This window comes from Pogoniulus pusillus, chromosome 37 (assembly GCF_015220805.1).
Source record: "Pogoniulus pusillus isolate bPogPus1 chromosome 37, bPogPus1.pri, whole genome shotgun sequence".
NCBI lineage: Eukaryota > Metazoa > Chordata > Aves > Piciformes > Lybiidae > Pogoniulus > Pogoniulus pusillus.
The window spans coordinates 2,319,627-2,342,380 of NC_087300.1; the positions used below are offsets into that span (position 1 = coordinate 2,319,627).

General features: G+C 52.7%; 2 protein-coding genes and 1 long non-coding RNA gene across 3 annotated transcripts; 1 reads left to right on the top strand and 2 right to left on the bottom strand.

Annotated features, from left to right (window-relative positions):
• Positions 1 to 4,167: 4,167 nt before the first annotated feature.
• LOC135191011 (uncharacterized) lies at positions 4,168 to 7,259 on the bottom strand. The gene is made up of 2 exons (XR_010308704.1): positions 6,049 to 7,259; positions 4,168 to 4,320 (listed from the first exon to the last, which is right to left on the bottom strand). It is a non-coding gene; the product is annotated as an uncharacterized LOC135191011 (long non-coding RNA).
• A 59-nt stretch (positions 7,260 to 7,318) lies between these two features.
• ZBTB8B (zinc finger and BTB domain containing 8B) lies at positions 7,319 to 12,294 on the bottom strand. Its single transcript, XM_064172951.1, has 3 exons — positions 11,327 to 12,294; positions 8,267 to 8,445; positions 7,319 to 7,830 (listed from the first exon to the last, which is right to left on the bottom strand). Exons 1-3 carry the CDS (start codon positions 12,264 to 12,266, stop codon positions 7,501 to 7,503), a joined length of 1,449 nt encoding a protein of 482 aa, XP_064029021.1. The 5' UTR covers positions 12,267 to 12,294; the 3' UTR covers positions 7,319 to 7,500.
• A 513-nt stretch (positions 12,295 to 12,807) lies between these two features.
• BSDC1 (BSD domain containing 1) lies at positions 12,808 to 22,387 on the top strand. The gene is made up of 11 exons (XM_064172945.1): positions 12,808 to 12,845; positions 13,032 to 13,092; positions 14,247 to 14,363; positions 14,981 to 15,151; positions 15,267 to 15,321; positions 15,590 to 15,705; positions 16,063 to 16,131; positions 16,698 to 16,779; positions 16,968 to 17,507; positions 18,412 to 18,515; positions 21,276 to 22,387. The coding sequence occupies exons 1-11, from the start codon at positions 12,835 to 12,837 to the stop codon at positions 21,306 to 21,308; spliced, it is 1,359 nt and encodes a 452-aa protein (XP_064029015.1). The 5' UTR covers positions 12,808 to 12,834; the 3' UTR covers positions 21,309 to 22,387.
• Positions 22,388 to 22,754: the final 367 nt, after the last annotated feature.

The following is a 22,754-nucleotide window of genomic DNA, read 5'->3' on the forward strand; positions in this document are numbered from 1 at the left end:
GCTGCATGCTAGGTTGGGCTGGGGGAGCTTGGAGCTCTCTTCCAACCTGCTTGATTCTATGACTCTATCTACATTTGTGGTTGATTCATCTCCATTTACCTTGTAACATTTTTTTCTTGTCACCAGCTCTGTTCTCCCTTTTCACTGAACACCCAAGGGGTTGAGGAGTCCATCTCCATTCAGATCAGGCTTTAAGATCTTTCAGGAGAACCCATTCTGCTGGTAGGACTCCATGTTCTACCTGCCCAGTTTAACCATTCTGGAACAGGGAAGCCATTGGAATTCACAGAGGCTTTTACATTCATCTTTTCAGCTTGCTGGGTAATGGTGTTAATGATCAACTGGAAGCATCTCAGCCTGATGCCACCTACAACCCAACAGCTTTTTCCAGCCCTGTCCCACTGCTGGAGCACAGCCCTGTGAGGAGAGGCTGAGGGAGCTGGGGGGGTGCAGCCTGCAGCAGAGGAGGCTCAGGGCAGAGCTGATTGCTGCCTGCAGCTGCCTGCAGGGAGGCTGTAGCCAGGTGGGGTTGGGCTCTGCTGCCAGGCAGCCAGGGACAGAACAAGGGAACACAGCCTCAAGTTGTGCCAGGGGCAGGTCTAGGCTGGCTGTTAGGAGGAAGTTGTTGTCAGAGAGAGTGATTGGCATTGGAATGGGCTGCCCAGGGAGGTGGTGGAGTGGCCGTGTCTGGAGGTGTTGTAGCCCAGCCTGGCTGGGGCACTTAGTGCCATGGTCTGGTTGCTTGGCCTGGGCTGGGTGAGCTTGGAGGTCTCTTCCAACATGCCTATCCTATCCTAAATTATTTCACCTGCTGAAAAACTTCCTTTTGACAAGAACTCCTAGCAGGAATTTGCTCTCTTGGACTCAGCTGACTTGCCAGGTGATGGAGAATGCTCTACTTGGTGGTTGCTATCACTATAAATAGGACCTCGAGGGTTCTCCATCTGCTAGAAGCAGGCAATAGAATTTGAGAAGCCAAGCACAAAGCCATGCAGTGGTATCTCGAGGAGCTTGGTTAGAACTTTCAGTGATGTTGCAAGTGCTCTACTTGGAGTGCTTCAGAAACCTTACCCAGGACTCTGCTCCCGCTGCTGGGAAAGGACACAGCAAGCTCTGGTTCTTGCATTGCACAAGGACTGATTTTGTGCTGGTTCAGAATCACAAAGGTTGGGAAAGACCTCCAAGGTTGCTGGGTCCATGCATTAACCCAAGACTTCCAAGCCAGCGCCACACCAGGTCCCTCAGCACCAAACCAGGTCCCTCAGCACCATATCTCTGTGGTTTATTGAGCACTTCCAGGGGTGGTGACTCAGCTGCTGCCCTGGGCAGCCTGATCCAGGCCTTGACAACCCTGTCAGTGAAGAAGTTTTTCCTAATACCTAACCTAAACATCCCTGAGGTACCTTCAGGCTGTGTCCTCTCATCCTGTCTGTTGTCACTAAGGGGAAGAGATGACCCCCACCCAGCTTCAACCTCCTCTCAGGGAGCTGTAGAGAGCCAGAAGGTCTCCCCTCAGCCTCCTTTTCTCCAGGCTGAACACCTCCAGCCCCCTCAGCTGTTCTACTTCAGACCCTTCCCCAACTTTCTTGCCCTGCTCCAGCCTCTCAATATCCTTCTTGCAGGGACGGGTCCAAACCAGGATCTTGGTGAAGAGGACTACAGGAATGGCTTCAGCAGGGGAAAGATGCTGAGAGGGAAGGTGCTGAGAGGGAAGGTGCTGAGAGGGAAGGTGCTGAGAGGGAAGGTGCTGAGAGGGAAGATGCTGAGAGGGAAGATGCTGAGAGGGAAGGTGCTGAGAGGGAAGGTGCTGAGAGGGAAGGTGCTGAGAGGGAAGGTGCTGAGAGGGAAGGTGCTGAGAGGGAAGGTGCTGGCAAGGCAAACAAGCTGAAGCCAGATAGAAGCTGGCAGTGTATTAGATGAAAAATGTCATCTCCTTTTTCAAATCACAGAATAGAATCATAGAATTGTCAGGGCTGGAAGGGACCTCAAGGGTCATCCAGCTCCAGCTCCCCTGGCATGGGCAGGGACACCTCACACTAGATCAGGTCACTCAGAGCCTCATCCACTCTGGCCTTAAAAAACCTCCAGGGATGAGGCTTCCACCACCTCCCTGGACAACCTGTTCATAATCCATTTTGAGTGTCTTGCTTGTTCCCCTATCTCCAAACCACCTCTGTGGAACTTTAAAAGCTCTTTCATCACGACAGGGATCTGCTCTTATCTTGCATACTTTGTATTCCTCAAGGCATTAAGTCCTGCTGCACAGAAAGGTTCCCTGACATGGAACAATTAGCAACTTGCCTAAGAGCTACTAAAAAAATAAAGGAGGAATTGTGATATTTATGGCCCAGAAAGTCTCTCAAAAGCTTTTAACCAAGCAAAATGTTCTCAAGAAAATGACTCTCCCCGTAAGAAGTGTAACCCATTTCAAAAGCAACATTTCCTGATGGGTTTTTGGGGCTGGTTGGTTTCTTTTTTTTGCAAGAGGGTGGATTAAAATTCCTGCTGTTTACATTTGCTCATTAAAGACATTTCCAGATCCAGCACACACATTAGAACAGGAGATGTTCCACTGCCTGCAGCAGCTTTGGGGCTCTGGGCTGGACTCTCATCCACTGCAGCCTCAACAGATGAGCCTTGTGGGTCAATAGATGTCAGTCTTTGAGCTGTGGCACTTCAGTTGTTGTTGTTATTATTACTACTATAGATTAGTTTATAATATATAAATAATCATAAATTATTTAATATTTATTATATTAAATTTTATATATTATATATTTATATATAATATATTAGTGTTTATACATTATATAATATATATAATATATAAATATTTGTATAATATAATATATATAATATATATATTTATATAATATACATAATATTTGTATATTATATACTTATAATATATTAATAATCATGATAAATAATCATATAGATTAGTTTATAATATATCAATAATCATTATTTATATAACAGAAAATCATTATTATAATTATCATCATTGATATATATTAATTTATATATAATATGTATGAAAAATAAATATTATATAGTGTATAATTATTATATTATCTATTTGTATCTATTTATTAGTCATTCATATAATATATAAGATATAATTGTTATTAGCAATAACAATAATTATAATATTAATATATTATATAGTCGATTATATGCTATGTAATAATATATAAGGCAATAACAATACATAATTATTACCCTATTTAATAGTAATTATTACATAATATATTAATTTAAATATTATCTAATATATAATGCAATGATATATGATAGAATACATAATTATTACCCTATTTAATAGTAATTATTACATAATATATTAATTTAGATATTATCTAATATATAATGCATTAATGTATGATAAAATATGTAATTATTACCCTATTTAATAGTAATTATTACATAATACATTAATTTAGATATTACATAATATAGAATGCATAATATGTGATATAGTATATAATTATTACCTTATTTAATAATAATTATTACATAACATTAATTAATACATTATAGATATATAATGCAATAATATATATTATATAATATGTAGTTATTTAATATATATAATAGACCACGTAGTTATTATTTATTAATATTTACTAATTATATATATATTATTAAATATGTATTATTAATTAATATAATATTAATTATATATCATTAACATTTATTAATTATATATTATTAATTTAACACTATGTTAATAATATACTACTATAGTATATTAATATACTACAATAATGACAGTATAATTAATAATAAATAATAACGTTAAGTAATAATTAATTACTATTAGCAATAGTAATGTAATTAATACTAATAATATTATTTATATAAAATGAATATTGATACCATTAATAAGAATATAAAACATATGAAATAATAATTATAAATGGCATCGTTATCAAAATAATTAATAATTACAAGTAGTAAATGTTAATAAATAATACTAGCAATGATATTAATATTAGTTATTAATACTAATAATGTTGCTGTTAATAAATATAGAATATATACAATAATAATTATTAACACCAACACCAATAATAACACCAATAATAATGATGATGATGATGATGATGATGATGATGATGATAACAACAGCACTAATAAAGGAGGAAGAGGAGAAGATGCAGAAAATCAAAGTAACCCTCTCAGAGGAGTTTTATTTTCTAGACAATGCAGGAATAAAGGGGGGGGGAAGCTGCAGAATGCTCCCGACTGCAGCTGCAGAGTTCCAGTCACTTCCACCAACAGCACTGCCCTTTGTGTGCAGATGTAACAAATCCATCTCTGAAACCAGAGTGAAGGACTTGAGTTATGAAACTGCCTTACAAAACATCAGGGAAATGCAACGACCACATCTGGAAGGCTTACAGAGTCTTGCACCCCACCCCCCACCCCCCCAACCCCCCCAAAATAACAAGCCAGTGGAAGAAAAGCACAGCACACAGAGTCTCAATGAACATCTGGCCACGAGAAGGTGGAGCAGCTACAGCCCCTCCTAAACACCACGGCTGAAGGACTCCATTGCAAACAAAGCAGCACAAAAATGACACTTCCACAGCAAACAGCTCACTGTGCTGGTCCCTTGGGGTCAGCAACGTGAGCAGTGAACACCCACCCCCACCCCTGCCCTCCCCCCACACTACACAGACCTTAACACAGCTCCATCCTCTATGCACAAGACACACAAGAACAATCTCTAAGAGCAAAGGAAGCAGCTTGAAGGGGGGGAAAAAGATCACTGAAAGGCTCTGCAGCTCTTAGACGCTTTCACAAGAGGTTCATTTTCCCTGCTCTGAATGACCTCAGAGTTTCAGAGCTGGCCAGACCCTACCCCTGCATCCCTGCTCGGCCAGGATGCAGAAGCTGCATCCCCTGACAGCTCAGCTGTGTGCACCAGCCAGATCCGTGCTCTTACAGCCAATTATTTACTGCTAGAACGACCAGAAAATGACCAAACACCTTCATGAGCCTTCCTGTGGGTACTGGAAGGCAGCTTTAAGGTCTCCCCAGAGTCTTCTCCTCTCCAGGCTGAACACCCCCAGCTCCCTCAGCCTGCAGAGGTACTTCAGACTTTGGATTATCTTTAGGGCCTTCCTCTGGACTCACTCCAGCAGCTCTGTGTCCTCCTTAAGCTGAGGACACCAGAACTGAAGGCAGGATTGGAGGTGAGGTCTCAGCAGAGCAGAGTCAAGGGGCAGCATCTCTTTTCTTGCCCTGTTAGCCACACTCCTTTTGCTGCAGCCTGGGACAGGTTTTGCCTTCTGGGCTGCATCACTCTGGGACAAGTGTTTTGCTGTGGGATGAAGCAGGCAGAGAAGCTGAACTGCTCTTTTTCGTCTCTTTCAGCACGTAAAAGAAAAGCACAAAGCTTGCAGAACACTAAAGTGGGTTCCATCAGAGGGCTCTCTGCTTCTGGGGCTCCATCTAATGTTTGCCAGGTGGGGAAGAAAAGAGTCTTTCCACTAAGCAGCTCAAGAAGCACTGCCTGGCTAAGTGGGAGGAACTGCTCAGCCTTTGTCTGCCTGCAGGCTTCTGACCCAGCCCCTAGCCCAGCTAGAAGGACTCGCAGAGTTTGCCTTTTGATGCTACACTGATGAGGGAGAGAGCAGAGAAGCTTTAACAGTCACATTTCACAGTGTAGTTCAGTTTTGTCTCCATCAGGAAACAGGAGGCTACAGGATTTCTGTTGGTGATGCAGTTTCTCCCTAGCTTCTTTTCTATCAGTTTGCTACCAGAAAGGTAAAACAAATACATATATATAGATATAAAAGGAGCTCACCTCCTTTCAAAGTCAAACTTTAACCATCCCAGCAAAATAAAACCCCCAACCACCCCAGGAGGTGCCTGCTGAGGCTTAATCAACCCCCCCCCCCCCAACAGAACCAATCAGTGCTTGGATAAATCCACAACCACCAGGAGAAGGATCACCAAGGACTAGAGGAGAACACAGCAAGAGAGCAAGGAAAGGATTTGCACACCAAGAGGCTGATAAAAAGGTCTGAGATCTCCTACCCAGCTGCTTCCAAAAGGGATTGCAGAGCTGTTTCCTCTGCACAGCTCACATTGAGCTTCACCTGGGAATCTGGCTCTGGAATCCAGCAGAGTCAGAATTCCCAACTCGTCTGATTGGCAGCTCCCAACTTGGACTGTAAAACAACTGAAGAGGAGTGGGCAGAATGAACTGAGAGAGCAGGACACCAGGCACCCTTAGAGTGTGCTTCAGGCTTCTTGAGCCAAGACTGCTAAGGTCTAAGTGACACTAAAGACACATCTGAAGAGCTCTAGCCCAAGATGCAGTGAAAACAATCGAGACAAAGAAGCTTCTTCCCTAAATACCTGCACTTAAGGACACCTGAAGAAACAAACATTTGTTCTCCCTGTCTCTGCTTGCAGCAGCAGCAGATTTGTGGCAGCCTGGTTTGTCTGCCCTGGGCTGCAGGTCAAATCCAGCCCAGGCCAACACCCCAGGTTTAAAGAACCTCATATGGAAAGGTCGTAACTTAGGATAGAAAAGTCTCAAGGTCATGGATAAAAACTACAGGGGGTTAAATGCCATCTTCTCAGAGGAGCTGGTGTCCTCTCAATGCCATCTTCTCAGAGGAGCTGGTGTCCCCTCAATGCCATCTTCTCAGGAGCTGGTGTCCCCTCAATGCCATCTTCTCAGGAGCTGGTGTCCTCTCAATGCCATCTTCTCAGGAGCTGGTGTCCCCTCAATGCCATCTTCTCAGAGGAGCTGGTGTCCCCTCAGTGCCATCTTCTCAGAGGAGCTGGTGTCCCCTCAATGCCATCTTCTCAGAGGAGCTGGTGTCCCCTCAATGCCATCTTCTCAGAGGAGCTGGTGTCCTCTCAATGCCATCTTCTCAGAGGAGCTGGTGTCCCCTCAATGCCACCTTCTCAGAGGAGCTGGTGTCCCCTCAATGCCATCTTCTCAGAGGAGCTGGTGTCCTCTCAATGCCATCTTCTCAGAGGAGCTGGTGTCCCCTCAATGCCACCTTCTCAGGAGCTGGTGTCCCCTCAATGCCATCTTCTCAGAGAACTTGGTGTCCCCTTACTGCCATCTTCACCTGGTGTCCCTTTCAGATCAAGGACTGAGGACCACGGCAGGAAGAACCCTGTCAGCAAACCAATGGGGACCTTCCACTTGTACAACCAAAACGAGGAGGCAGAGACACCACAGGAAGCTGCTGGAGTACAACTTCTATGACCCTTCCCCCTCTGTGACCCTTTCCCCTCCCTCCCAGCACCACCAAAAGGTTTTCCACAGATTTCTGGTGCACAGCACTGGTAAAAAAAAACAAACAAACAAACCAAAACCCCAAACCCCCAAACTTCAAAGTACCAAAAATTCCATTCTTGTGTTAAAAAAAAACCCAAACCCCAAAGCCAAAAGCCCCAAATGGAGTAACCAAATCCAGCTGAGTCTCACAAGCTGGCTTGAACAGAGCTCCCACTCTGCTCTCACTGCTACATCAGCGTCTCTCGGTCCGATAAGCTCCTGTGGATCTCCTGCTTGTCATCCCCATCATCATCATCATCGTCGTCATCATCATCAGCTGCATCGTTTTCCTCTCCAGACTCCACATAGATGGGCCAGTCGTTGTCAGCCTCCCCCTTCTCCTGGCCTTCTGCTGAAGGCTCCACGAGGCTGAGGTTGATGGGCATGGGGTCCTCGTGGGTGGTGGTGACGCAGGTGCAGCTGTCGCACAAGCCGAAGCGGCGCAGCCCCGGGGACAGGCTGCTGGTGAAGGTCCTCCTGCAGCCCTTGCAGATGATTGGCTTGTTGGAGCGGTGCACCTGGAGGCAGCAAGGAAAGGCTGTGGTGAGGAGGGAAATCTGCCCTCTGGGTTAACTCTTTCTGGGGTCCTGCTTTGGATAAATAGAGGACAGGAAAGCAGGCGGAGGGAGGTTCTCCCCCCTGCCTCTGCTCTGCCCTGGTGGGACCTCACCTTGAGTACTGCCTTCAAGTTTGGGCTCCCCAGTTGAAGAGGGACAGGGAGCGGCTGGAGAGAGTCCAAGGCAGTGATATGAGGAGGATGAGGGGAGTGGAGCACTGCCCGATGAGGAGAGCTTTACCCTCCAGACCCCTCCCCAGCCTCACTGCCCTCCCTCTGGCCCCGCTCCACATCTCTCCTGCACTGAACATCACGCCCGAGGCATGGCCTCCCCCCACGCCCAGTACCGAGGGACACCGAAGCCAGCCCCAAAGCTGGCACTGCTCCTGGGGGCTTACGCTGAGGGCATGGCTGCGGAGGTGCTCCTGGCGGGTGAAGCGCTTGCCGCAGGTCTCGCAGGGGTATGGCCTCTCCCCGGTGTGGGAGCGGATGTGCCGCTTCAGGATCCCCTTCTGCTTCGCCGTGTAGGGGCAGAACGGGCACTTGTGGAGCTTGATGGGCACCACCAGCACGTCACCTTTGGGGGTGGGGTGGGGGGGAGAAAACACAGGCAGTTAGGTCAGGCAGGGCACCAGCGCCAGCCCTGTTGGCTTCTCGTCCTGCTCGCTGCCAGCTGCAGGCAGGACAAGGTCTCTCTGAGGTCACCCAGTCCAACGGTTGAGGCCATCATGGGCTTTAAACCAGGTCCTGAGGGCCATGGCCACACACCCTCCTGCAGGGGCAGGTCACTTCGTAGCTAAAGCACCTGCAGTCGGTGCTCTCCCCTGCCTGGCTCCCCTGGGTGTGTAATTTCAGGAGACAGCTTGGCACTGCCGCAGGAGATCAGGTCCTGCCTGTGCCCACGCTGCTGACAGCCTAAGGGAGCTGCCTCACCACAGAAAACCAAACCAGGTTTATTTTAAGAAGCTGCTCAAGTGCCAGAACAGTGTAGAGCCCTTAAGGTTAGAAAAGACCTCTAGGATCAAAGGCAACCTTCAACCTAACACCTCCACAGCCACTGAACCATGTCCCGAAGTGCCACACCTCAGTTCTTGCACACCCTCAGGGATGGGGGCTCCAGCACCTCCCTGGGCAGCCTGTTCCAGTGCCCTGACCACTCTTGCAGCAAAGAGATTGCTCCTCACGTCCAGCCTGTCGCTCACTGGGGTCTCTGCACTGTCACAGAGGCAAGCAGGAGACTTTCTAAGACACCATCAGCCACAAACTGCACCAGAAACGAAAACCTTCAACACCAGCCACAGGCAGAACAAACATTTCCCATCTGCTCCTCCAGAGTGCCTCAACTGAACGTGGGGAAGCCACCTGGAAATGCAAGCCCTTGTTTCTGCTGCCATTCCTTTGAGCCTTTCTGCTGGAATCCAGAGGCTGAAGGGCTCCACTTGCTAGTGCCACTTTCCCTCGGGTCCAGCAGCAGTATCTGATGCAGGGAGTTGGGTGCAAGAAAAGGAGAGGCTTGAGTTGGAAGCTCACATTTTACAGACCCAGGGCTCCTGCCAAGTTTTACTGCAGCAGCAGCAGCAGCAGCAGCAGCCCAGACTCAGCCTCCCCTCTCCAGCACAAAAGGTTGAGATATTCTACTCCAAGTTCAGCCCTCTCTGACTCAGGGAAGTGTTTCCAGACCGAGCCTTGAGCTCCTGGAGTTGCACCAAAGTAGGTGTGGCTGCAGAACATTCCTTCTGCTCAGCTTTGGCCAACCCAGGCTCAGTTAAAAGGGAGTGACCTTAAGGTGGGGGTGAAATCAATCTCCCTCAACTCTGCACCTTCATGAGGGGTTGCTAATTTCTGCTGGGCACTTAGAGATCCATTTAGAAGGAGAAAAGCACTTCTTGGACCTCCTTTGCTTCCAGGCTCTCCAGAGCTGCCTGTTCACACACACACACACAGAGAGAGCTGTGAAGGGGACCAGGATGATTGGAGCACTGCTGGACACTTGGAAATAAGTGGCATTGATCTCACCTGTCAGGCTGCATGCAGGAGAACCTTTCTCAGGCCTATTTCTCACTCCAGGTGTCTTGTGGAAGCAGCAGGACCACCACAAGCAGAGAAGAGAGTCCCATTCTGCTCAACACTCTCAATTCCTGCTGCCTTGTCTCAACCCCTGGAGGTCTCTATCAATTTCTAGCAGCATTTCCCTCCCAGTGACTCATTGACAGGCTGAAGACTTTAAGAGAGGAGGGAAGCAAAGTTTGTGTGTGAGATGCTCCTGCCCTGCTGCACACCACAATCCACAGGTGTAAGCTGGGGCAGCCTCAGGGGTTTGGGGACTTTAAGGCTGGCTTTGTGATTCTACCAGAGGCCTGATTTTAAAGCAGTGAGAGAGAACATTGGGGTTGATTGGCTTGAAGATCACAGATGCATGCTTGACATGAACATGATGCATGCATGACATGAGCCTTCAGCAACCTGGTCTAGTGGAAGGTGTCCATAGCAGGGGGATTGGAACTAGATGATCTTTAAGGGCCCTTCCAACCCAAACCACTCTTTGATTCCATCACCAGATGATGCTTGCTAGCTAGAATGAGTGACACATTTCTTCTCTGTTGCCTGCACCATTCTCTCTCTCCCATCCTGATGGCACTTGCAGAGCCACCTCTCATCTCCACGAGGCAGTTTGGATGGGACAAACTGTGTGCCATGCTACCACCACCAGACACAATGCCCAGAACCTTAATTGTCCACTTCAGGAAACGTGTGTGTGGATGTGATCTTCTCCTCCAGGTCCCTGACACTGCTGCTAGGAGATATTCCTGCTGGCTTGACACATCCCAGCACGGGGCCTGGGCTGAGCAGAGCAGCAGCTGAAAAACCACTCTGCCTCTGGAGGGAAAAAGCTAAGCCTTGTCTTTATCAACACCACAGAGCTTAAAGCCCTTAAAGAATTTCTAAGTATCACCTGGTACCAAATAAACCCAATTTCTGCCTTTTTGAAGTTGAAAGCATCAGCAGATACCCTCCAGCAGCTGAGGTGCTGGCAGGAGCTCCAGTGGAACGAGTTGCTGTGCTCTGGCAGGCTCCACAGCAGATCCCTCTCGTGGCAGCTCAGTTGCTCTTTCCACCACACAGAAAAAAAAACCCTTCTCCCTCTCATAACCTTCCAAATCTTCACCTGCCACTCAAGAAGGTCCCAGAGGAGTTTTATTACAGCAGTGTCACCAAGCCCAAGCTGCAGGACCCGTTTCAAAGAGGCTGTAAGAAGCTGTTAGGAATCCTTACCTGCCACATGCTGCACTGAACAAATGAGTACAGCTTTGGATGTCCAGAACAATCCTTTATTTGGCTAAGGCATAATAGTCAGCAACAGAGCCCTGAACAAGAGGGAAGAGTAACAAAGGCAGTGGCACAGCTGAGTGGGTTTTCCCCTCGGTTACACAGACTGCACCCCCCCAGAGTCCTCTCACCTGTGTCCTCACCATACCAGTCGCTGTGAATGTCCATCATGGAACTCATGGCTACCCCTGCATCCTCTGGCCTACCCTCAAAGCCCCGGACAAGGTGATGCACCACATCATCCTTTCTCTGAGCTGAGCTGTTGCGCAGCAGGGCCTCTAGGAACTGTTTCATGTGATAGTTATTGCAGGCCAGGTCCACGGCCTGCCCTCCGTGCAGCCCCTCCTCCATCTGCTCGAGGGACAGCGGCGTGGGGTACTGGGGCAGCCGATCGCCGACTTCCACCTCCACCTCCTCAGCGTCGAACTCTACTTTGGGTTCCACCGCTTTGGGCAGCGACGAATTAGCATCGGACGGGGAGCCGCTGCCCGCAGGGTCTCTGACCACCAGCTCCAGCGGGTGGCAGCTGCTGCACTCCCCGCAGGGAGGATCCCTTTGGCAAGCCGAAATCCTTTCCTTTTCCTGCAGGGAAGAGGCAGAGCAGTGGCTCTTGGAGCTGTAGGAGGTGCCCTCTCTGGCAGAGCCAGCGCTCCCACTGTCGGCCTGGTACAACGCAGCTTCTCTTTCTATTTTCCTGCAGATATCTAGCGAGGACCTTATGTATGCTTTGCAGAAGTTGACCACATCGGTCATCTGCAGGTAGCTAGCTGCAGACATCACCTCGATAACGTTCTCCCCACAGAGATCTAGCTTCCCAGAATAAAGGAAATCGAGGATGATGGAGAAAGCCTCCGAGGTGACAATGTCCAGGGAGGCGGTGCTGTGGCGTCCGCTGTCTTGGATGTAGTGAATCAGCAGGGCTCGGAAGTAGCCGCTGTTGGCAAACAGAATGTTTTTGTGCGCTTTGAAGATCCTCCCCTCCACGATGATGCTGCAGTCACAGAAGAAGTCTCTTTTGCGCTGCTCGTTGAGCTCTCCCAGCAGCTTGGTGTAGTACGACTGCATCTCCATCGCTCCCGCCGCCGCCGCCGCCGCCGCCGCTCGCTGCCGGGATCAATCAGAAGGCACCGTCAAGAAGGACAGCCCCCGGGAACAGACCCACCCACCACTGCCGCCTCTGTTCGCTGCCAGGGTCAACGGGAAAGCTCCATCAGCTCCCGGGGACCGACCCGCCCAGCCTCTCTCCGGAGCCCAGGGTCGCTCCTGGAGACCGGGAACGAGAGGCGTCGGAGCGGCCACGGCCCCGCGACCTCCCCACGGCCCCTCACTGCTCCGCTCCCAGGCGGCTTCTCCCCTCCACACCCCGGCGCCCCCGGAGCACGCTCACCATCCGCAGCCACCTCCTCGATCGCTGCCGGCCGCCCCCTCCCGGCCGCCCCCTCCCGGCCGCCCCCTCCCGGCCGCCCCCTCCCGGCCGCCCCCTCCCGGCCGCCCCCTCCCGGCCGCCCCCTCCCGGCCACCGTACCGCCGGCCGCCCCAGGCAGGCGGGGCAGGAAGTGACGTTACGGAAGTAGCCGCCGTCGGGGGCGGGGCCCGCGGGGTGAGGGGTCGGTGCGGGTCGGTGACGTCAGCCGCCAAGATGGCGGAGGGGTGAGTGCAGTGCGCTCGGCGGCGGCCGGGCCCGGGGGGCCGCTGGGGGCCGAGTCGGGGTCGGGCTTGGGCTTCGAGGCGGCGGGAGAGGCCCGGCCGCGAGGGGCGGCGCGGCGGGACCCGGGCGGTGGGTGCGGCCCTGGCGGGGCTGCCGCAGAGGGGTGCCTGACGCTGGTGTCTCCGCAGGGAGGACGCGGGCTGGTGGCGGAGCTGGCTGCAGCAGAGCTACCAGGCTGTCAAGGAGAAGGTAGGAGGAGGTGGGACTGGGTGAGGCTGTGGGGCAGCCCTCCGGGACCCGCTGCCCGGCCCCGTGCCAAGTGCTGCAGCGTTCTCCCTGTGGGCTGTGGTGGGAACCGGGACGAGGCCTTAGCAGCGGCAGCCTGGAGTGGCTTTGCTGCTCCCAAAGCCTGCCCTTGCTGCCTCCAAAGCCTGCCCTTGCTGCTCCCAAAACCTGCCCTTGCTGCTCCCAAAGCCTGCCCTTGCTGCCCCCAAAGCCTGCCCTTGCTGCCCCCAAAGCCTGCCCTTGCTGCCCCCAAAGCCTGCCCTTGCTGCCCCCAAAGCCTGCCCTTACTGCCCCCAAAGCCTGCCCTTGCTGCCTGCTCCGTACCCAGCAGGGGCGCAGCCCGGGGCCGCGGCAGAGGGACCGATCTGTGCTCGCAGGGCGAGCTCGGCTCTGTTTGTTGTAACTCGGTGGATCTCTGCCGCGGTCCGTGTCGGGTTCTGCTGGTGAGCACATCACCACCTGAGCAGGCAGAGCATTGCTTTCCGGTGTGTGATTTCCTGCCTGAGGCACCACTCGGGACGTTAATTGTACACAGAACTCGGGACGAGGCTTTTCCTGCCCTGTCCTGTTCTTCTCCTGAAGAGTCACCTCAGTGCCGTGCTTCGGGCGTGGCTGTCCCTGGGGGCATTCTCTGTGCGTGGGTTTGTGCCCCCTCCTCACCGTGGGGATTGGACTGGGTGATCCCAGAGGTCCCTTCCAACCCTGGGTCACACTGGGTGATCCCCGAGGTCCCTTCCAACCCTGAGCCAGACTGGGTGATCCCAGAGGTCCCTTCCAACCCTGGGTCAGACTGGGTGATCCCAGAGGTCCCTTCCAACCCTGGGCCAGACTGGGTGATCCCAGAGGTCCCTTCCAACCCTGGGTCAGACTGAGTGATCCCCACAGGTCCCTTCCAACCCTGGGCCAGACTGGGTGATCCCCACAGGTTCCTTCCAACCCCCACTGCTCTGTGATGCTGATTGTCACAACCTTACCTGTTGCACCAGTCTGGGTAAGGGCACACCTGGGTTCAAGTCTGTTGCACCTTACCCTTTCTAACGTGTCAGGTGTTCCCAGGGTGCCTTTGGCTTTGCTGCAGAGTGAAAAGGTTGCACAATCTCTCTGCTGTCTCCTCACAGTCCACAGAAGCTTTGGAATTCATGAAGCGGGACCTGGCGGAGTTCACTCAGGTGGTGCAGCATGACACAGCCTGCACCATTGCTGCCACAGCCAGCGTGGTGAAGGACAAGCTGGCAGTGAGTACAGGAGCCAGGAGGGCTGGGTTCATTGTGAGAGAGAGCAAGGGGAGGTGTGAGTAGGCTGTGCCTGCCTCCAGGGACCTGATCCTTTCAGCACCCCCAGTGTGTGACCCTGAGCCTCCTGCCCGGTGCAGATTTGCTGCTGAGCACTGTGTGAGGTTTCCTTGCTGTGTGGGGGATTTCTGTGCTGTGGTGGGGAGGAACCTCTGGCCCTAGCTGGAGGAAAGCTCCCAGGGCCTTCCCTCTCTCTATGGTCTGTGTCACTGTAGTGCCGTAATGGATTGCTTCCCAAGCTTTAACCCTGCACTTCTGCTGCTGTCACAGCCCAAATCCCAGACCAGCCAGTCCCCAGGCCTGCCTCTGTCCTTCCCTACCAAGCCTAGGCTCAGCTCCCCACAAGCCTGTTAAGGCCTGCCCACCTCACTATCACCTGGGGCCAGTGCCTACCACCACACCCTTCTCCTAGCCCAGCCCTGGCCACACAGCCACCTCCTTGGCACTTTTTGTGGGCAGAGATCTCTGCTGCCTTAAAGGAACCTACCCAGAGAAGACTGAGACTTGTCCTGCTGCTGCAGCCACTGCTCCTTAACACTGTGCTGCTTTTGCTGTTCCAGAGGACAGAAGGTTCCTCAGGTGCAACTGAAAAGGTGAGGAAGGGGATCTCTGACTTCCTGGGGGTCATCTCAGACACATTTGCTCCCTCTCCGGACAAGACCATTGACTGCGACGTCATCACGCTGATGGCAACGCCCACAGGGACCACCGAGCCCTACGACAGTGCCAAGGTCAGTGCCCCCTTCCCAGAGCTTCTCCTGGGGTGCAGAACCCCAGCTCCTGTCCTCTCAGCCTTTGCTGCTGCCTCTCCACTGACAGCTCTGCCCTTTGTGCTGTCTCCTCCAGGCTCGCCTCTACAGCCTCCAGTCAGACCCAGCCACTTACTGCAACGAGCCTGATGGTAAGGGGTGGGGGATGGGGGCTGAAATACTCACAGCTTGACTGTGGAGAGGCCTGCCTATGGCACTGGGGACTAGCTTAGCCTAGGAGTTTACCTGCCCAGTGTAAACTGGCACTGGGTGGGCTCAGCCTTCTCTCCCTCCTTTATTGCCCCTTGCTAACCCCAGCTGCTCTGCTCTGGTCTGTAGCATCTTTCCAATGAAGCTTCCTAAAGTTGTTCCTGCCTTGTTTGTGCCAAAGGCTGTTAGCTCTCTGCTTGTCCTCTGCAGGTCCTGCTGAGCTGCTTGAGGCCTGGCTCTCCCACTTTGACCTGGAGGAGAAGAAAGGGGAGATTGCTGAGCTGCTGGCAACCAGCCCTTCCATCCGGGCTCTCTACACCAAAATGGTGAGGCCCTGCCCAGCTCCTTTAGCAGGCAGCTTCTGAGTTGGGCTATGGTGCAAGGAAGTCCTGAGTTTGGACCATGCTGTTGGTGGTGGAAAGGACTCTGGTTGTGTGGTAAACTGGCACAGCAGGTTGTGTTCTTCCCTGCTTTGTCACGGGGCTGCAACAGGAGCTCCTCTGTAGTTGACATGTGGCAGAGCCTCTGCCAGCTCGGTCCTAAGCCTGAGCACCTGAAATGCAGGTGCCTTGCACAGGTGGTGAGAATCACTGCTGGGGAGGGGAGAGGAGAGGAGGGGAGGAGAGTGAGGCAGCAAGCACAGCCCTCCCTCTGGACTGCCTCTTGGTGTCTCCCACGTCCAGGTCCCAGTGGCTGTTTCCCATGCGGAGTTCTGGCAGCGCTACTTCTACAAAGTGCATCGCCTGGAGCAGGTGGGTCAGGAGGTGCCAGGCACCTCTCTGGTGCAGATTAAATGGAGTCTGGAGAACAGGTCTTGTGAGGAGAGGCTGAGGGAGCTGGGGTTGTTCAGCCTGGAGAAAGGGAGGCTGAGGGAAGACTTCTGGGCTCAGCAAAAGGAGGCTGAACCCAGGCTGGGGTTGGTCTCTCCTCCCAAGGAGCAAGTGACAGGATGAGAGGGAGTGGCTGCAGGGGAGGTAGAAGTTGGGCTTTAGAAGAAACTTCTTCACTGAAAGGGCTGTCAAAGACTGGCACAGGCTGCCCAGCAAAGTGGTTAAATGCCCATCCCTAGAGGTGTTTCAGAGAGGCAGAGATGTGGTGCCAAGGGCCATGGTTTAGCACCAGCCTTGGTAAGAGTTAGTGAGTGATTGGACTTAAAGGTCTTTGTCAAGGAAAACAATTCTGTGATTCCAAGGTACTCTTACTGGAAAAGCAGGGATCTGGCTGCCTTCTTTGTGACCTTGTTGTCAGTGATGCTGCAGTGCCTGGGGTAGGAAAGGGCTGGGGAGGTGAGCAGCTGCTGACAGCAAATTCCCTGCAGGATGAAGCCCGGAGGGAGGCTCTGAAGCAGCGAGCAGAGCAGAGCATTCACCAAGAAGAGCCAGGCTGGGAAGAGGATGAAGGTGGGTCAGGATGCGTGGGGATCTGTGGGAGGGCTCACGTGTAGACCTTGGAAGGTCTCAGAGAGGGTGGTGGCTCCTCCTCATCCCCACAGATTCAGCTCCCAGCCCAGCTGCAGCTAGCCCTGCTGCACCGTCAGCTGCTGCTGCACTTGCTGAAACATCTCTCCCTTCTCTTCTGCCTTCTACAGAGGAGCTCTTGGGCATGTCCCCCCTGCCTTGTGCAAAGGTCCAATTGCCAGAAGCAGCAGAGAACGAATCTGCCCCTGCAGCCCTGGAGGGAAGCCACCCCACTGCTCCCAAGAGGCCCTCAGAGGAAGGCTGGGCTGTCCTCCCTGCAGAGCCAGCCCCAGCAGAGGGGAGCCCCTCTGAGAGCAGTGAAAGCGTCTCCCTTGTGACTCAGATTGCAAACCCTGCCTCTGTGCCTGCTGCGCAGCTACAGACTGGAGCACAACCAGCTGGGACCAGAGACCTCTGCCAGAGGCTGCTGGAGGCCACCTCAGAAGAGCAGAGCTCCCTGCCAAAGCCCTCAGAACTTGGTCACCCTTCTGCACCTGCTCGGCAGTCAGCAGAATCCTCAGAGCCAGCAGCTGTTACAGAGCTCAGAGGAGTGGAGAGCAGAGCCCAGGGCAGAACAGAGACTCTGAAAGAGGAAGGACCAACGGATCTTCGAGTCTTTGAGCTGAACTCAGACAGTGGGAAATCCACTCCCTCCAACAATGGCAAGAAAGGTGGGTGTGGGGCCAGCACAAGGCCTGGAAGCCTTCTGCTGGGCACGGCAGGTGTGGGCAGAGGGCCTGAATTTGTGAGGATGGAGGAGGAGAAAAGGGACTTGCCAAAATCATCCAGGAAGGCTGGATCCCAAGGCTGTCTGATGGCCAAAGCTAGAGTGGAAGCCAAGCCTTATGCTGCTGGGCTGAGCTGGAGGTGTCACCTCAGGTGGGGACAGTCTGCACTCAGCAGGCTGATGCCATGGCTGGCTGTGGCCTGAGCCCTCTCCTGAGCCTTGTTGCTGTGGTCCTTTGGGGGAACAGAGGGTGAGACTCTTCCAGGACCCTGAGGAGAGTCATGTTGTGGCTCTGATACTGGTTACAAACCTTTCCTTGCAGGGGCTTCTGCCCTTGGCAGAGGCTCTCCCAGAATAATAGTTTTGATGGTTTTAGGGTTATAAAGCCACTGGAAGCAACCCAAGAATCAAAGAGGTGGCTAAGTATGAGCTGAGTGAAGGTAGACCAGAAACCTGGCTGAACAGAGCAGGCCTTTGGTCCTTGGCCTGCTGGGTGCTAGGGTGAGGCTGTGGCTTGTGGAGGGAATGTGGTCATGCCAAGCAGTGTCCCTGCTGCTGCTCTGCACGACTGAGTCACTGCTGTCATCTGTTGTGTTTTCCCTGGGACTGACACATGACACATCCTGGCTCTCCCAGGCCAGAGCAGGACATGTTTCAGCATCCAGCTCCTCCACTTGGCAGCCTGCTTTTGGGAACTGGAGAGGCTTCCTCCCCTTGGGCAGGCTGGGGGAGGTCTGAACCTCCTCAGTTGCAGGAGGGGCCAGGTTGGACAGCTGTGTGCCCTGGCCAGAACATCTGGAGAGCTTATGTAGCTCTGGTAGAGTCAGTTGTGGTGTTTGTGGTTGCAGGCTCCAGCACTGATATCAGTGAGGACTGGGAGAAGGACTTTGATTTGGACATGACTGAGGAGGAGGTGCAGTTGGCGCTGTCGAAGGTGGAAGTGTCTGGGGAGGTGAGTTGTGGGGAGCTGCTCCCTCACACAGGCGTGAAGGTTGCTGCCAGAAACCCATCAGTAGCTCCTTGGGTTGGTGCTGCATGAGCTCTACCATTGCTGGGTGGTTCCTCTGGGTGGTGAAGGGAGACCACAGTACCCCAGAGGAAGAGGGTTGACTCCCTCAGTGTGAGCTCCACTTCCAGCCGTGCTGCCAGAGCCCACTGGGCTGCACATGGCAGTGAGATGTGAGTGCTGCTGGCTGGGAAGGGAATGGAGTCATGGAATGGTTTGGGTTGGACCCTTACAGTTCATCCAGCCCAACCCCCCTGCCGTCAGCAGGGACATCAGCAGCTACAGCAGGTTGCTCAGAGCACCAAACCACCTGGCCTGGAGTGGTTCCAGGGATGGGCATTGTCTGCAGAAGGAATTGCAGGGAGAATTTTCCTGTGAACCAGATGGGTCCATGGGTTCCTCCCAAGATGTCTGAGCCATCACAGGGCTGGTTCAAAGACTCTGTGCGTGGCACGCCCGAGATAACAGAAGTGACCTGGAGCTGTGCCCTCTGCATCTTCTTATCGCATGCTGCCCGAGCCACAGTCCCTTGGGCAGGGCCTTAAGGGCACAGACCTTAAATTGGCATCTCCTAGAGGGGCACAAGATGGTGAGCTGCTAATAGCCAAGGACGTGTTGGTTGTGCCCTCGGCTCCAGGCATGGCACTGCCGAGCCTCACCGCGTGGCTTGGGAGATGCATCCCAGGGTGTCTGAGCCATCACAGAGCTCATTCCAAGGCTTTGTCCATCACCTGCCCGAGATCAGCAGAAATGACAGCCAAAGTGGACCAAATGTGTCACAGGATACAGCTGCCCAGAGACACAGCAGCAGCAGCAGGGTGGAGAGGAGGACTCCCTCTTGGGAGACCCAGCAAGGATAGAGAGCTGGAGAAGATGACTCCCTCATGGGAGTCAGCAATGGTAGGCAGCTGGAAATGACTCCCTCTTGGGACCCAGCAAGGATGGGGAGCTGGAGAAGATGACTGCCTCTTGGGAGGGACCCAGCAGTGGTAGCCAGTTGAAAAAGATGAGTCCCTCTTGGGACCCAGCAATGGTAGGCAGCTGGAGGAGATGTCTCCTGCTTGGAATCCAGCAGTGATGGTGAGCTGAAGAAGATGACTCCCTCTTTGGACCCAGCAACGGTAGGCAGCTGGAGGAGATGACTCCCTCTTGAGGACCCAGCAACGTTGGAGAGCTGGAGAAGATGTAGCTTTAAGGGCTTGATGCTCTATTTTGATTCTAAATTACAAACAGGAGAGGAACCTTCTGGAGACTGTTTTGAATATAGACTGAAAGAGAAGGGCATTGGTTGAAAAAGAATAATGATGATAAGGTCTCTGTCAGTCTTTGATTTGCTGAGAGGGGTAAAATGACAGCATAGGAACAATTTCTCTCTCTTGGCTCTTGGGCTCTGTTGCTGTTCTTCACCTCTCTTGACTCCTCCACATCATGTGCTAACCTTTTGCTGATAACTCGTGAGCCTTGCTGGTTTTCCATTTGGGGAGGGAAGAAAGTAGTGTTGGCTCCTTCTGGGCGTTCTTTGGCCAGGAGGAAGGATTTGATTTCTGTATTGTCTCTGAATTATACATAATTACAAACACCTGTGAAGAGACTTTGTATATGTGCTTGTCAGTTTAGCTGTGCTGTAAAATAGAGCTTGATCTTACTTCCAAGCCGTCTGAGCTAGTCTGGGAAATTTTATTTGGGGTGGGGTGGAATTTCCTAACCCACCACAGTTCTTTAGGTCGATACTTTTCCCTTCAGCAGTGTTTTTTGGCTGCTTTTCTCTGCGGTTTAATTCGGATCAAACTCTGCTCAGTCTTAGTGGGTGCGAGCGCTCCCTCTTGCGGCCAAACTCGGTACTGCGCCTCTCGCCTACCAACATTTTTCTGTTTCTTTCCCTTGATTTCCAAGTTCTTTTTTTTCCCCTAGACTGTTTACTGCTCTGTTGTAAAAACCCCTCGTGTAAATACCTACCGGGCACACGAAGCTGATTAATAAGCTCCAGAGAAATTTTGATGTTAATAAATCACAGAATCAAGCAGGTTGGAAGAGAGCTCCAAGCTCAGCCAGCCCAACCTAGCACCCAGCCCTGCCCAACCTACCACACCATGGCACTAAGTGCCCCAGCCAGGCTTGGCTTCAACACCTCCAGCCACAGCCACTCCACCACCTCCCTGGGCAGCCCATTCCAATGCCAATCACTCTCTCTGCCAACAACTTCCTCCTAACATCCAGCCTAGACCTGCCCTGGCACAGCTTGAGACTCTGTCCCCTTGTTCTGTTGCTGGTTGCCTGGCAGAAGAGACCAATCCCACCTGGCTACAGCCTCTCTTCAGCTAACTGTAGACAGCAATGAGCTCTGCCCTGAGCCTCCTCTTCAGGCTGCACACCCCCCCAGCCCCAAGGCTGCACTTGCAGCAAGCAGCTGCCTTCCTGGAGCAGCTCAAAAGAGTGACTTGCTCGTGGAGGATGGGGGTGAGCTTGGGATCTCACCCTGGGAACTGTGGGTGTTGGCTGGAGCAGAGAGAGGCTGTCTGGGCACGCTTAGAGAGGATGAGTCTGCAAGCTCCTCAGGGAGCAGGTCGCTGTGGTGAGGGTGTGAGAGCATAAGGATATGTCAGGCTCTGTGCAGAGTTGGGTGCCCAGGGTGGGAGGAAGGGAGGCTCTGCTGTAGGTGGCTGTTGAGTTGCACAAGCTGAGGGATGTTGTTCCTCTCGTTTGCAGCTGGAAGATGAAGAGTGGGAAGACTGGGAATAGAGGAACTGCTTCCAGTGTGTGTCACAGGCTCATTTCACCATCGAATGTGAGGTACCAGGGACCAGCTGTTCCTTTGTGTGTGACTGTGCTGGGGACTGCAAGCCAGGCTGGAAGAGTTTTCATTCCTGCTAAATCCTGTGGGCAACTCAAGGGACTCCTTCAGACGTGGAGGAGGAGGAGGAGGAGGAGGAGGAAGCAAGAGTTCACTCACACTTAGCTGCTAGGGAGCCCACCTTCTCAGCAGGCCCTAGAGACTGGGCCAAGCCAAACCCACTGCCCCAGCGCCTGGGGTGGAGGCAGATGCGACGCAAGGAGGGGTCCCTGGGGTGAGCTGGGCAGCCAGGCAGCTGGCAGGATTCCTTGGTGCCACCAGTCTGCCTGCTTGGCTGTGCCTGCTTGTGTGTGTGTGCACGAGCTAGAGCACAGCAGCTGCTGGGTGGAAGCTGTGGCTGCTCACTCCTGCTCTGTGCTGCTCACTCCCTGCTCCTGCTGCTCGCCAGGCCCTCCCTGCGCGGGGTGAGGCCGAGGGCTGGAGGTGCTGCAGCCAAAGCCCCTTCTGCTGTGCTGCACTTTGCAGTTGGCTTGTGGCTTTAACTCACAGCTGGGCCGTGCTGGAAGGAGCCAAACTCCCTGCCAAACCCTGAGCTTCTGCCTGGCTTTTCATCTTGGAAGCTTTCTCTAAGGGCAGCTGCTTTCCCCTGCACTGCTGCCTTCTGCTGGGCTTTGTGTACTCCTGGTTAAACTCTCCCAACAGAGTGCTTGTAGCTTGCTCTTACTTGAACTCCCTGGGGCCAGCAGTGCTTTGGGTCACGCTGGGAACAGCACTGCCTCCTTTGTGGTGCCCAGTTCAGCCCTTGCAAAGCCCCAGTCTGACCCACTGACCGCTTTAACCTCTGCCTTGCTGCTGAGGCTTGGCCCTTCCCTCTCCCAGCCCAGGAGGAGGCAAAGCACCACAGCGTGGGTGGTACCTGTTGGCTGAGACTTTGTCCCCTTACCTGACCCCCTCCTGTCCTGCCTGTCCCCACAGTCACCAGGGTCACAAGCTTCACTTGGGTTCCTTTGCTTAAGCCCCCATGGCTGCTTGCAATGCTTCCTTCAGACCTGTGGCCTCTCATCTGGGGGGCAGTTCCCTTCTAACACCACAAGATGCTCCTCAGATGTTGCTAATGGAGTGGCAGGGCCCTCACTGCTGTCTCTGGCCTTTTGGGTGGTGGTTTTATACATGCTGCCTTTGTCCTTCTGCCCCTCACAGGGCTGCTTTGTTGGGGCTGGGGATTTCCTCCTGAGTTTGGATAGCATTCACTTAGGTGCCCTTGGAAAAGTTGGGGTTTGGGGTTGGTTCCCCCACTACCACCCCCTCCTTTGGGGAGATTCTTAGATGCAGCTGCCCACAGGGGTGGTTGGTGGCAGTGGTGACTTTAGGCACTTACATGAGAGTATTTCTGT